The sequence below is a fragment of the Orcinus orca genome, chromosome 12, assembly GCF_937001465.1.
Source record: "Orcinus orca chromosome 12, mOrcOrc1.1, whole genome shotgun sequence".
Classification (NCBI taxonomy): domain Eukaryota; kingdom Metazoa; phylum Chordata; class Mammalia; order Artiodactyla; family Delphinidae; genus Orcinus; species Orcinus orca.
In genome coordinates this window covers 26584513-26600249 of record NC_064570.1, presented here as the reverse complement: position 1 = coordinate 26600249, position 15737 = coordinate 26584513, and the positions used below count along the sequence as shown (strand labels likewise).

Here is a 15737-nt window from a genome sequence, read left to right as displayed (position 1 = left end):
CAAGTGACTAAAAATTTTTCTCAGTAATTAGAAAAAGGTAGAAAATTGTAGGGACTTTTCTTGTGGTGCAGTGGTTAAGAATCCGCCTGCCAATGCAAGGGACACGGGTTCAATTCCTGGTCTGGGAAGATCCCACATGCCACAGGCAACTAAGCCTGTGTGCCACAACTACTGAGCCTGGGCTCTAGAGCCTGCAAGCCACAACTACTGAGCCCGTGTGCCACAAGTACTGAAGCCTGCGTGCCTAGAGCCCGTGCTCTGCACCAAGAGAAGCCACCGCAATGAGAAGCCCACACACCGCAATGAAGAGTAGTCCCTGCTCGCCACAACAAGAGAAAGCACGTGCACAGCAACGAAGACCCAATGTAGCCAAATAAATAAATAAATAAATTTATTTTTAAAAAAATTGTAAGTGAATGCAATACTTTGTTATTTTGGTCTTTCAATGGTGGCTCCCTGAGGACACATCATCGAATAGACATTGTAAAACATGCAAATGAGACAGAGCGTCTGGTCTTTGTCCTCAAAGAGATAAGAACCTAAAGGAGAACTAGGGCAAATATACAGAAGAGTCATAAAAGCATGTACAAAGATAACATGTGTCAGCCAAGTGTCAGGAGAAAGGCAGGGACCCAGGGGACCCTGGAATGAGTGGATGGCATTTAAGCCCATGTGTGGGAAATTAGAGCGGGTGCATGTTTCCAAAACAGCAAGACAGGATCAAACAACGATATTATTCCCACCTCCCTACCCTCCCACTCCACCCCAACTAGTTAATTCCCCAGAGGAAAATAACTAGACCAAGCTTCTTCTTTTTTTTTCTTTTTGCGTTACGCAGGCCTCTCACTGTTGTGGCCTCTCCCGTTGTGGAGCACAGGCTCCGGACGCGCAGGCTCAGCGGCCATGGCTCACGGGCCCAGCCGCTCCGCGGCATGTGGGATCTTCCCGGACCGGGGCAGGAACCCGTGTCCCCTGCATCGGCAGGCGGACTCTCAACCACTGCGCCACCAGGGAAGCCCTAGACCAAGCTTCTTTAACACAAGGTATTTCTGATGCCTATTAGGATCACAATACTTGTCAGAATGACGTATGATCCCTGCATCAAGCACTGCATATAGTTTACAATGCTGGTCATTTTACATTAATGTCTACATGGGGCACATGACTGATTCAGCTTCACAACTGGTAGTAATACCAAGTGCTCTAGCAGTTTAAACAATTAGAGTTTCTATGAGAAGTGTGCCTTCACTGTCGATTCTCTCTACCTTAGCACTGCCAACACGATCTCACGCTCAGCATTTCTCCATCTGGTCACCCACAGCCAGACTGACCAGATGTTACTTGAGGAGTAACAACAGATACTTAACGTTGCCAGTAATCCACAGGCTGATCCTTGATGACAAGTGGGAAAACAGCCCGAGAAAAAAAAACTTTTAAGGGGCTTGCACTGTACTCTCTGTTCTGTGAGCTCTTTTTCAGAAGAAAGAAGATTGAACACTTTATTTTTTACTTTTCATTGTGAAATAGTTTTAGGATAACAGAAAAGTTGCAAACACAGTACAGAGAGTTCCTGTATATCCTTTAGCAGCTTGCCCTAAACTTAACATCTTACGCAACTTTGGCACTATTAACAAAACCAGGAAGTTAACTTGGATACAATAGTATTAACTAATCTATAGACATTATTTGAATTGCACTGGTTTTCCCAAGAATGTTCTTTTTCTGATCGGGGATCCCACAATGCATTAGTTGTCATGTTTCTTAGTCTCTGCCAATCTGTGACAGTACCCTAGCATTTTTTTCTTTTTAATAAATTTATTTATTTATTTTTGGCTGCATTGGGTCTTCGTTGCTGTGTGCGGGCTTTCTCTAGTTTCGGCGAGCGGGGCTACTCTTCATCGTGGTGCGTGGGCTTCTCAGTGCAGTGGCTTCTCCTGCTGCAGAGCACGGGTTCTAGGTGCACAGGCTTCAGTAGTTGTGGTACGTGGGCTCAGTAGTTGTGGCACGGGGGCTCCAGAGCCCAGGCTCAGTAGTTGTGGCGCATGGGCTTAGTTGCCCCACGGCATGTAGGATCTTCCCGGACCAGGGCTCGAACCCGTGTCCCCTGCATCAGCAGGCGGATTCTTAATCACTGGGCCACCAGGGAAGTCCTAACCCTAGTATTTCTTTATCCCCCATGACCTCCTTAGTTTTGAGGAGTACTGGTCAGTTTTTTTTGTACTGTGTCTCATTTTTATTCACTTATGTCTTGTCATGATGAGATTGTGGCTCTGCACTTTTGACAAGAATACCACAAAGGTGATGTTGTGCCCTTCTCAGTGCATCATATCAAGAGGTACATAATGCTGATGTGTCTAATTACGAGTGATGCTTACCTTGATCTTTTGATAAAGGGGGTTGTCACTGTTTTCGCTGTGTAATTAGTAGATATCTTGTGGGGAGATTCCCCAAGACCATTCAAATATCCTGTTTCTCAGCACACTTTTATCTACTGATCTTGACAGCCATTGATTGTTCTTGCTTGCAATAATTATTACTGTGATGTTTGCCTAACGGTGATTTTCTATTTCCCTCATTCCTTCTACATTTATTAATTGGAATTCTACTAAAAAAAAAGAGCTGGTGGGCTTCCTGGGTGGCGCAGTGGTTGAGGGTCCGCCTGCCGATGCAGGGGACACGGGTTCGTGCCCCGGTCCGGGAAGATCCCACATGCCGCGGAGCGGCTGGGCCCGTGAGCCATGGCCGCTGAGCCTGCGTGTCCGGAGCCTGTGCTCCACAGCGGGAGAGGCCACAACAGTGAGAGGCCCGCGTACCGCAAAAAAAAAAGAAGAGCTGGCCCTTCTCCTCCATATAGTTATTTATTTAATTACTTATATCAGTATGGACTCATGGATGTTTAATTTATTCTATGGACTATAATCCAATACTATTATTCTTTTATTTTAATTTGTTCTGGCTTAGGCTTTGGGGAACTCCCTCACGCTGTCTCCAGTGTCCTTTGAATAAGCGTCCATCCCTTGGGGGCACTTCATTACTTTCTGCCATCACAGTATGTTCCAAGTTCATCTTGTATTTCCCCTGCCCTAGGCCTGGAAATCAACCATTTCTCCAAGGAGCTCTGATTCCTTTTATTAGAGAATGGTGTTTAGAAACCAAGATCTGGGTTCTGTCAACAAACACATCTAGGAAAATGTATGTATTGATGATGGTATACTTTTGAATTTGTTGATTTCTTTAGCATGTCTTTTAAAATTTGGTAAGTAAATTGTAGTATTTTGTCATCTAAAAGGAATTTTTATCAGGGGACTATAAAGAGAGACATTTTTAGTGTTTCTTTGAATCTTAATTGTATAACAAAATCTTTAGGGACATTTGGAAATTTGATGGAATTGTCAAATGCTTGAAATCAATTCCTCTTCTTCATATATTTCATCATTTATATGTTGGTGTACAGTGTACATTGTCTTCCCCTATCCCGAGAGGAATATAAAAAAATACTTTCTTAATGTAATTCTCTAAAATTTCCACTTTTTATTTTATTTTAAAAATTATTACTATTATTTTGGCTGCACCACACGGCTTGCAGGATCTTAGTTCCCCGACCAGGGATTGAACCCGTGCCCACTGCCGTGGAAGTGTGGAGTCCTAACCACTGGACTGCCAGGCAATTCCTTTTTTTTCTTTGGTCCACTTTTTAAAATGCTTCCAAACAGTCATTTCAGTTGTCATCAGAGACCCCTAGTGGCCTCAAAGAAGCCAATTCACAGTGGAAGGACAAATAACTTTCCTTAGCAAACCCTTTGCATAAAGAACGTGCCTTGCTCTGCACATGGCTGGGTTGAAGCAGTGCCCATCACGGGGACACCCATGCGAGGAGACATGCCTCGCTGCACTGTGCCTGTCACTCTCTCTAAACTTAACAGTGTTTCACCTACAGTGTGATAATCAGTGTGCTTTATAAACTTTATATTTTGGAAGAATTTTAGATTTACAGAAACACTGCAAAGATAATACAGAGAACTCCCGTATACCTTCCACCCAGTTCCCCCAGTACATCTTATGTAACTATGGTACCTCTGTCAAAACTAAGAAATTAACATCAGTACAGTACCAATTGTATTAACTAAACTACTGACTACTTTCAAATTATGCCAGTTTTTCACTGATGTTCTTTTTCCTATTCCAGGATACAATTCATTGCATTTAGGTAATCCATTTTAAAAGGATTTTTTTAAACAAAAATTAGATTAACAATTTATTTATATGCTAGTTAAATTATTTCAAAGTATAATCCCTCACTCCTTCCTCATTTGAGCATTCTTAATTTAGGCTACTAGTGGATATAACTCATGGCCTATACCTATCGCTTTTACTGATACACACCTAATCTCTCTCACCTCTTGTATCTTTTGGGTTTACAACACCTCTTTGGTACATTTCCCACATCCAAGCTTATTCCAGTGATCAACCATCTAAACATAAGTATGTACTGACTTCGGGAGAGGCCACAACAGTGAGAGGCCCGCGTACCGCAAAAAAAAAAAAAACACTTTGGAAGATTGTCTTAGAATATGAATACATCTCTCCCTTACTGCATAAAACCTGGTTTCATGAACACTACCCCTTTTGTAGCTCACTGCAAACACAGCTGGGACCTGTCTAGCCCAGTGATTTCTAAACCTGGCTGTGTATCAAAATGACCTGGAAGCTGGATGAAAATCAGGTTCCTGGGCTGTATCCCCAGCAGATTCTCACCCAGTCCGGGACGAAGCTCTGAAAGCTGTAATTTAAAGAGCTCCTTACATCACACAGTTCATTACATCACTCAATGCACTGGCAGGTGTGGGAACCACTGGTAAAGGATGACATGGGAATATGTTTTGTCGGCACAGATATCTGTATATTGAAATGCATATGTATTTGGGTCACCTGTATAGTTTTCTTTTTGTCTTCATATCCAACTATGCTCTTTAAAGACAAGGAAGCAAGTCTTCCTCATTCATAGTAAACGTTTTGCTGGGTGTACCATTGCTCAGACTATATGCACTAGATAAATATTATTTGGTGGCGTTGAAAGATTAAAAAAAAAAGGTTAACCTGGTCTTAAAAACAGTGAGGAGACACCATAAATGATAATGAACAGTAATTGAAATTATCAAACACTAAATATTTACCAAGTAATTAAGTATTTCTGACCTGGAACCAGAATGGTAATGGCTGTCTGCACCGCCTTTCGGATGATACTGTCTAAGGCAAACATCCAGTGTGGCTTGATATTATGATTCCGAAGAACTTTATTGACCTGGAGGAAGAGAGTGACATTTGGTCTACTTTAATATTTAATTGCAAATAACCTAGCTGATGCACACATCTGGACGACATTCCATCAACAAAAATAACTAAAAGGTTTCTTTACCTTGAATGGTGGATAATTTCTTTATGTCAGCGGAAAACAAATGCAAAATTGCCACTTCAAAATGAAGTTTGGTGACCCTCATGTAAGCAAGTGAGATACACCACTTAAGTGAAAGGCAATCTGGTTAAATGGGAATGTTGCCTCTTTGGGACTCAGAACCTGTAGCTTCCGCCTTTCACGATGTCAGCAGATTGGATGGTGGAAGCGGTAAAGGAGGAAAAAAAGAGTCCAAGGGGATTTAAATAAAAGTGATTGCTATTCTTAAACGTTATAACTACTGTTTAACACAACCAAGTGCTGCAGCATACTCTGGTGACTTGGAAACAACAGTAAAGGGGGAATATGAGCACATACATGCTACCTACAGATGTGCCACAGTGCACGCCTTGTTTTCCTTCCCACGCTTCCTTATATCTTACTTTTTTAATATTTTTATTGGAGTATAATTGCTTTACAATGGTGTGTTACTTATACCTTTTTAAACGGGGGAATAATCTGCCAAACTCTTCCAGAAAAGCTGTTCACATTAAAAACCTTTGTTGTCAGGCTATATTTTTTTAGTGACTAGTAATATTTCACATATTTAAGTAGACACTGAAGTAGATATATGTATTACCTTTCTTTTTCTCTTCAAAAATTATGGTAAAATACACATAACATAAAATTTACCATCTTAACCATTGTTAAATGTACAGTTCAATGGCTTAAGTACATTCACATTGTTGTGCAAGCATCATCACCTTCCATCTCCAGAGCTCTTTTCACCTTGCAAAACTGAAACTCTGCACCCATTAAACAACAATTTCCCCTTGCCCTCTCCACCCAGCCCCTGACGACCACCATTCCACTTCCTGTCTATGAATCTGACTATTGAAGGTATCTCACATAAGTGAAATCATACAGTATTTTTGTGTCTGGCTCATTTCACTTACTGTAATATGTCAGAACTTCCTTCCTTTATAAGGATGAATAATATTCCATTGTATGTATAAGCCGTGCACGTTACCTTTTAATTTTTATTTATTTTTTAAAATATTTATTTATTTGGCTGCACTGGGATCTTTAGTTGCAACATGTGGGATCTTTAGTTGCGGCATGTGGGTTCTTAGTTGTGGCATGCATGTGGGATCTAGTTCCCTGACCAGGGATCAGACCCGGCCCCCTGCATTGGGAGTACGGAGTCTTAACTGCTGGACCACCAGGGAAGTCCCCACATTACCTTTTTAAAAATAACTTTTATCATAAGGCTAAGAGAGGCTTATCTAAAATTTGAGTTAACTCCACTAATTTCTGGTTGACATGGGCATCTAAGAAAAGAGGCTATTTTCCCAACAGGGCTCTGACTCGAGATCTAAGAAGACGCTGGGGAGAAGGGGACCTAGCTGTAATCTCACACCAAAAGCTGGAGCTCCAGTTGCTTATTCCTGCCCTTGGTCCATCTTCATCAAAATTCCCCAGTTTAGACGGCAGTCTGTCTGAGGAATTCCTCAGAATAGTTGCTCCTAAGGAAGCGAACCATTGCAAGGTTCCCACGTGTTCTAGGAAGTCCTTTCAGACTGATTTTGTCCTGGTACTTTCATAAAGGACTTGCCTGTTTATTTGACAAATGCGGGTATAACATTTAGTAACTAAGAATATTTCTCTCGAGGGTCACAAATAGTAAATGGAAGAGGGGTCCTTTATCACCACGACCAGCTTCTCATAGCCCTTCATTAAACAGTATATTATATCCGGCCCATTCTTTGGGTTCATTCCCATCCTGGACAGTGAGTGAGCAAGAACGGGGCGTGTGTGTGTGTGTGTGTGTGTGTGTGTGTGTGTGTGTGTGAGAGAGAGAGAGAGACAGAGAGAGAGAGAGAGAGAGAGAAAGGGAGAGAGGGAGACCTGGCCTGTGGCCCAGGATTACAACTTACCCACTCTCAATCTGAATTCTACTCGCCTATTTGCCTTCCAGTCTCTAGGCTGGAAGCCAAATGTGTAGGCAAGTACAAAGTCACTAAATTATTTCATTTGGTTTGCAGATGGCTGGGGCTCGCTAGTTACAGAGTGAGTGTGCCTTTAGCATTTAATATTAGTGATAGGCTTTGCTCTCATTTTCCACGACCCCAATCGAGTCAGGAGCGTTGCCCTGCCCACAGTACAGCAGAAGACTAAGCGGCTAACACAGAGCTCCTGAGAGCACAAGGAGCCACTGAAGGATTACAATTTGGTTTTAAATCAGGGATCATTTGATGCACCAAATGCAATTGTCAAGACATCGCCTATGTAGGAGCAATAAACACATTAGGAGTGAGTCAGTTTGGGGAATTTAAATAAAATTATGCAAAGTGCTTCCCTATTCACACGACAGGCACTGTCAAGAACCCTCTCTCTCTCTCTTTTTTTTTGAATTTTATTTTATTTATTTTTTATACAGCAGGTTCTTATTAGTTATCTGTTTTATACATATTAGTGTATACACGTCAGTCCCAATCTCCCCATTCATCCCACCACCACCGCCCCCCTGCCACTTAAGAACTCTCTTATTTCAGTCTCCCACACCTCGTAAGGGCCTTCCGGGAAGGACCTCAGGCTTTTTTTGGTACACAGTTCCACAAACAAGTCTCATTCAAGAATATCGCATATGGTTTGAATCAGGCTTCTGGAAAACTGGCTTCAAGTTTGTGTTGCATAGCAACTCAATATGAGAGAGAGGAATCCTCAGCGATCTCTCACCAGATCCTGTGAATTAATTTTCATCCAGTGATGCCTTGTGCTCTGAAGTATATTGCTGGCTAGGAAATAGTGAATATTTATTAAACAAGTATGTTTAAAATGTTCTGTATGGAAACCACAGCAGGGCGGAAAAAAATTACCGATCATCCCTGTCGGTACAGTTACATTTTTCTCAATGACCACTAGATGGCATGTCTCATATAGAATTAGAAAGTGCGGGACTAAAGTGTGCTCTGTTGCTAAAATCATCAAAATAAATAGTGACTGACTACATGATTTGATAAGAACAAAGTGCAGCCATGGGAGATGTTTGTGAGTTTTGTTATTTTCCATGGTGTTCAATTTTATGTGTATCTAATCTGGGGAGATACAAGATTACACACCAAACAACAAATCTGGTGCTTTGAGGCACACGGACAGGCAACCATCTCATACTTATTTATGATCCAAAGAGAACAGAATTGATCAAAATTATTAAAGAAAGAAAAGATAAAAACTTATGTTCTTATCCTATTTTTCTGACTAATTTTGGCTGGAGTCTGCGGGAAAACATGGGCAAAATATCATACTTACAGCATCTTGAAAACCGAAGAGCACCACCTGAACTTGACTAATGCCGTGGCTGTCAAAGTCCAGCTCCAGCTTCAGCTTGGACAGGGTGGTGGCTATGATCTTCCGGTCAGTGGACCTCACAAATTCTCCGAGGCTCGCGACGAGGGTTGTGATGTGCTCCCATTTTAGCTTAGGTTCTTCGGCCCCCTGTGAATAATAACCAATAATCTGTCGATCAGATGTATCTGTGCTGGATGTATCAGCCATGGGTCTGCCATCCCACAGCCACTGCCAGAAGAACTGGGCTTAGAAATGCCCCCCTGCTAAGGGGAAAGACCATATTTGAACTATATGGCTCCTTCCTTGGCAAAAAAAAGAGAGAAATTATCAGACTTTGGGAGGAAAGGCACCTGCCCCATACATTGTCTAACAGTCATGTTATAGTCAGATAGACAAAGCTCTGCCCAAACAGGGACAGGCTGGGGCCATAAGATTCCACTCTCAGAAATTTTAACTGGGAGCTAAAGAGAGATTCAGCCGTAGGATCTCAGGCTCAAAGTCTGCCCAGAAAGATAAGTCATAAAACAGGGGCAATGGGACTTCCCTGGTGGTCCAGTGGTTAGGACTTTGCCTTCCAATGCAGGGGGTGCAGGTTCAATCCCTGGTTGGGGAGCTAAGATCCCACATGCCTCACGGCCAAAAAACCAAAACATAAAATAGAAGCGATATTGTAACAAATTCAATAAAGACTTTAAAAATGGTCCACATCAAAAAAACTTTACAAAAATATAATAAAATAGGGGCAAGAGTACATCCAGTTATAAGGAAGGAAGGAAGCAGAAACAACTGAGTAGAGAATGATGATCAGTAGGGAGAGAAGTGGACGGACACAGCAATGGCACACCAAGTGGGCCAACAGCAACCGAGCCAGAGGAGAGATGTACAGACTCCTGGGGCTTGAAGGCCCTTGGAATCACACTCTAGTTTCAGCCTGTGTGAGGCGCAGCTAGGAGCCGTGGTTGGAATTAACCTGAAAAGGCCACTTCCCTCATTGCTACGTGTGTCTGCCTACATGTCCGCAGTCCTTCAACTGCCCTTAAAGTGCGTCAATTCCTTGCAGTCAAAAGGGGCTCGCTTCCGACTCCACCCGGGAAACCTTTCCTTACCCACTGATAAGGCAATTAGTTATAAGAACGGACCAAATGGATGACTTCACATATTAAAAATTAAATACAATATTTAAACAAATTCCCTCCCTCAAGTTGAACTTTTTTTTTTTACTTTGAGCAAGGAACATTGCTTCCTTAAAGGAAACATAGTAGGATGTTATTTATCCTCATTTAACTTTAAGAAACAACTGGATTTTTATTATGCTCATTTCTATCTCATATTGCACATTCTGTTATTGCATCATTAAAATTAAATTCCTCAGCTGGGCTGTGAAAATTACAATTTCTAGGAGTCTATTAAAATAAAAGAGAAATGTCCCATCAAGTTCTTTCTCTCAATATATTTTCATTTGGGAGCTCCCTCTCATGTTTATGTTTTGACGAGAAAAGATTATATTAAAAAGCTTGAAAACTGTCATTAAGGGAATATTTTAAAATCAGGCTGGGAACAATTATAAACTTTGTTTCTTTTCTTACCACGAACTAAATTACAACCAAAGTAAAGATTCATAGGCAATATCACAGTAACATGAAAATATGTTCAAAAAGAGAAATGTGAGTTATTCAGAAATTGGAAGCTTATCTTAGTGAAAAATCAGTTACGTGTTTGCCAGCAGTTTAAATAGCAATCATTTTTTGGACATTAGCTTTGTTTTCACAACAGAAAAACATGCCGCTTCTGGTTTTTGGTGCCACTGCCCTACAGAGGAATGCTGTCTACCCTGGGAAATGTTCTTCTGTCTGGGATATTTCATCACGTACCTAATGGTTATTTCTGTTCTCACTCCTGCCTCCCCGTGTGCACTCATTAACGTGCCTTCATGAACAAGCATCTTAGGTACCAGGTGAGACTGATTCAGTATCAGAAAGTAGCATCTGACAGCGAGCCTTTCCTGAGCACACAGAGGACCATCACAGATTCTCCTGCAAAGGGCCTCTCTCTTCTTTATCCCTTAAACTTCCTTAAAAATGGTGAGTGGATTTCAGAAGGATGTTACAGATTGAAAGGGCTTTCATGGGCCGCTTTGAGGACCTGACCAACATCTACCTTTCAGTCTTGTTCTAAAGGGTAGGCTTAAATGTAAAGATGTATCTATTAATAGAAATATTTAATACAATGAAAAGACTTATCTCCATCTGGTAGTAGAAGAAAATTAAAGATACTAGATAACTGTTATTAGCCTGCTTGATAATGATAATAATAACAATAATAGTTAACATTTGTGGAATACGTTCTATCATTATCTCAATGATTCATGATCTTAGTTACTCCTTATAGCAACCCTATGAGGTGAATACCATTGTTTCTTCTATTTTATGGATTAGGAAATTCACCTCAGAGAGGTTAAATAACTTGCTCAAATCGCACAGCCTTTATGTGGTGGAACCAGGCCTCAAAGTCAAGTTGAGGCTGAACCCAAGCTCCTAATCATTACCTTCTATTGCCCCAATCAGCTGGATGAACCAGCAGTAACCTTGGGGCAGAACCTGCTCTATCACAAGATCACCATGGGATGCCACAGGAAAGGGTTCATAGAGTCCCCAGCAGTACAGTCAGAAGCACCCTGTCTATCCCTTAACGATTCTGGATTTACTAAGTGATTCTGACCTCAGAATCACTTCTGGTTCCCACTGGTCACTTCATGTTGGTGCACTGAGGCATGCCCTCTGACAGTTGCTTTTAAGTTTTTCTTTCCTTTCTCCTTTTTTTTTTTTTTTTTTTTGCAGTACGCGGGCCTCTCACTGTTGTGGCCTCTCCCATTGCAGAGCACAGGCTCCAGACACGCAGGCTCAGTGGCCATGGCTCACGGTCCCAGCCGCTCCGCGGCATGTGGGATCTTCCCAGACCGGGGCATGAACCCGTGTCCCCTGCATTGGCAGGCGGACTCTCAACCACTGTGCCACCAGGGAAGCTCCCCTTTTTCCTTTTATAGAGAACATTCAAGCCTGCTTAAAAAACTAGCGAGTCACAAACACTTGAATAGGATTAACCAACTCCAAATTTAAGAATTTCAGCATGGTCATGAAACCTGCCAGGTTCTTTGCTGAGGGCTGGGACAATGACACTAACCAAGGCAGTCCCTGCCCTGATGGACCTACAGTCCAGCAGGGAGACAAAGAAAACCCCCAAACAAGCAGATACTTTCTGTATTAGAAAAGCACGCTCATTGGGGATGATTACGAGATTTAAGCAATCCCTGTGTTCTGTGTTTCTGACCTAAAACAGAAGCCTTCATTCCACAGTGGCTGCTGGTGATTCCCTCCCCCAACCCAAGCCCTGTCCCCTCCCCTGGTTTATGCTTCTCCCAGCACTTGTCACCCTCTGGTGTAGCAGTGGGGAGAGCAGTGTGGTACTTGACGGCACAGACCCTGGAGCCAGGCTGCCTATGTTCAAATCCCGACTCCATCACTTGGGGCTGCATGGCCTCGGTGAGTTACTCAACAACTCTGTGCCTCTGTGTCCTCATCTGCAAAATGAGGATACTAATGAAACTAGTGCTGTAGGACTACTGTCAAGAGGATTAAGTGAGCAGAGACACAGGAAATACTAAGAACAATATCTGGCCCATAGAAAGTGTTTGCTAGTATTACTATATATTTACCATATATAGAAACATACATGTAACACACATAGTATGTAGCAACATATAACTATATATTTAACTATATTTGTTACTATATATTCAACTACACGTTTACTGTGTTTTTATTGCTTTTCTTCCTCCACTAGAATGTCAGCTTCAATGGGATGCAGATGTTTTTTCTATTTTGCTCACTATAGTGTCCCCAGCACATAGAACAGTGCCTGGCATCTAGTAGATGCTCAATAAGTATTTGTTGAATGAATGACCTCCAATTACTGCCCAGTTGTTCCTTCCGTCTAAACTTGATTCCCCTTCTTATCTTACACCATCCGATTCTCAGTCCTTGAATGATCACAGCGAACAGACAGAAAGGCAAGAGTGACAGCTAAAGGTTCCAGACTGCTCCCGTCTCCTCCACCTCTCCAGATTCTTGCATGGCATCCTCAGCACTCATTCTACCTCCAACTCAGAGGCCTGGCCGCCCCTCAGCCCAGAGCACCTCCCTTCTGGGCCTCAGAGTCCCTGCTCGCTGGAGGCAGCTTCCTTTAAGGACCCAGGTCAGAGTTTTCCCAGAACCTGGAAATTTCAGTTCTCCCTGTACCCAGAGACCCTGCTGACACACACATGGCCTTTCAGCTCCTCCTACGGGATCTAACGATGTGAACATTACAGAATTCCTAAGGCGATGGAATCAGCAGAGAAACTTAGTGGGGTTCTGGAGACAAAGACAAGCAGGGGCTATGGAGCAAGAGCTGAGAAAGAGAGAGCCTGGCTCCCTTTACATCCCAATAAAAGCTGAGAACAGGTAAACTGCTAGACTGAGACTAAAACTTGACCCAATCCCTCCAGCTCCATCCATTTTTGCAGGTATTTTCCTAGGACAGAAGGGAGGGAAGAAGTTATGTGTCATCCACAATGATCAGAGAGGGACAGGTGGTGGCCACAGGTGCTAAAGCAGGTACACAAGTCCCTGACGCCAACAGAACTGAAAGAGGATGCAAGTGTCATGTCTGGGCCAAGCATGTCTGGGAGGTTTACACCCACAGGGGGCCTGAGCTTCTGCTCCAGGCACAGGAGGCATCACCTACAGCTTGGAGGCGGGGGAAACCCTATTTCCACTGGGGCAGAGTTCAGAGGGGATTCTTCCTCATTTCTGTAAACAGAATCCCAGGGAATACATTTTCCCAGGTATTATGGATGAAACAGTGCCATTCCCCCCACCCCCCAATTCATGTTTTTAAGCCTTAACCCCCAATGTGACCGTATTTGGAGACAGGGTCTTTAGGAGGTGATTAAGGTTAAGTGAGATCATAAGGGTGAGGCCCAAATCCAATAGGATTAGTGTTCTTATAAGAAGAGGAAGAGACACCAGGGGCACACAGAGAAAAAAGGGCAGGTGAGGACACAGCAAGAAAGTGGCCATCTGCAAGCCAAGGAAAGAGGCCTCAGGAGAAACCAAACCTGCCAACACCTTGCTTTTAAACTTCCAGTTTCCAGAATCGTGAGAGAGAAATTTCTGTTGTTTAAGCTACTGGGTCTAAGGTATTTTGTTACGGCAACTTAGCAAACAAATACATCAGGGAAAAAGAATTTGACTGACCAGCTTTGTTTTTTCATAGCACAAATGGCCTCCTAGCATGCTAGATAATTTACTTATTATTGCCCATCACCTTCCATCTAATTGTAGCCCTCCAAGCACAGGGGTCTCTGTTGAATTTGTGATGTTTCCCAAATGCTCAGAGGAGCCAATGGCAGGTACCCTCATGCTAATATCAGAATTAGCAATTCACATGGCTCAGTGCATGTTTATTGACTGAATGAATAAACAAATGAATGAAGGGTGAAAAGGCGTGTAGGGACCAGCTGGAACTTCATCAACATGAAAATTTTGCTGCTGACTTAAAAATAGCTTATGTTCAAAAACGCAGTTTCTGTGTTAGGGATCTGCCTATCCCTGGGGTAGGTTTGTTTTATCATGAGGAGAGCAGCAGCTTCCTCATGTCTTCACATCACGTGTGACAGTTCCAAGTGGTTATAACACTGTTAAAATAGGGGAAATGAAGTCTCCATGACGGGTTTTACCTGAGCCAAAGATTCCATTAAGTTTCTCACAACTTTGTCTTGGTCTTCCGTCAGGATCCTGTGAAGCGTGGCCCGTCTCTCACTGTCCTTCCTCAGCATAAAGAATCCGGAATCTTTTTCTTCAGGAGAAGGTGGAGCGCTGTGGTCTTCAAAATTTTCGTCAGGGATGCTGCAATAATTCAGACAGCACAAATCACAATTTTCTTCACAAAATGACACACAACATACTTCTCTCACCCAAAACAAGCCAGGTCTTTACCCCAGAAAGAGCGTCCGTATTCCTCTGACATCTTTTTCTCCGCAGGATTTGGCTCTTGTTTTGAAAGAGAAGGGATCCACCTTTAACTCCGTGTCTGGAGAAACTGAGCCGTACTCACTGCTACTGCTGGTGTCCTCCACCAGGACAGGCACTGGCAGGGAGATGCTCCTAAGATACTCTGCGTGTCACGAGAGGGGGAAGGAGACGATTAATGCTTCTAAGAACGTGCACACACGGACACACCTATTGAAAGACAGCAAGATTATTTGTCAAGTGTCTCGTTTCAGTGAGTAGCAAAATTACGCTTCGTAAGAGGCTGGTCGTGGGACCACGGTGCCTCCCAATGCTCAGTGTAACCCATGCAGGGGGTCGGCGAGGAAAGGGCCTCCTGGGCTCTGAAAGGAGTATCTCAGGGATGTGAAACTGGAGGAAGCACCAGGCCCAGCATTTCTGGGTTCTGAGCCCTTCGTTTTTATTGTCCTCCTATTTGGAAGGTCATTTATGAGTCTTAGTTTTCATATCTATAAAATAAAGGACCAGATTCATAATTTGTAAACTGTGTGCCTCAGAAGCTTAAGGTTCACCTGTTTCTTGGGGCTGCCTTGGATGGGGTGAGTGAGTAGGATTCTGTGATTCTAGAACAGAGGTTCCAACCCTGTTTTTCCTGAAACAAATAGGTTCTTTCAGTCATATATCAGGGCTCTGCTTAAGGATTCATATTAAAAAAAAAGGTTCTTTACTAAACACAGATTTTGGAAACTAATGGACTAGATGGTCTCTTAGGTCTTTCCCAGTTCTCAGATATTATGATTCTATAACAAATGTAAGCTTTTATTTTATTTTGATGGAGGCTAAACTGGCACAATAGGAGGTGCCTACATTTCATCAAATACTGGTTTTAAAATAAGTAATTTTTGCCAGAAACATCTTTATCAAGCAAATCAATGTCTCAGGCCAAG

The 15737-nt window shown here is 42.7% G+C and overlaps 1 protein-coding gene across 4 annotated transcripts in view; it reads right to left on the bottom strand.

The window, feature by feature from the left end:
• The window catches only part of MAP3K5 (mitogen-activated protein kinase kinase kinase 5), a 210953-nt gene that overhangs the window by 11336 nt on the left and 183880 nt on the right, over positions 1–15737 (bottom strand). For 3 of the 4 annotated variants that reach the window (XM_004263783.4, XM_049695571.1, XM_049695573.1), the window contains 4 exons: positions 14779–14956; positions 14520–14688; positions 8705–8890; positions 5197–5302 (listed from right to left, as the gene is read on the bottom strand). In XM_004263783.4, coding sequence (XP_004263831.1) covers positions 5197–5302; positions 8705–8890; positions 14520–14688; positions 14779–14956 — 639 coding nt within the window. Of the gene's footprint in view, positions 1–5174; positions 5303–8704; positions 8891–14519; positions 14689–14778; positions 14957–15737 lie in introns of all 4 variants that reach the window. The other variant, XM_033406517.2, reaches the window with a different exon arrangement.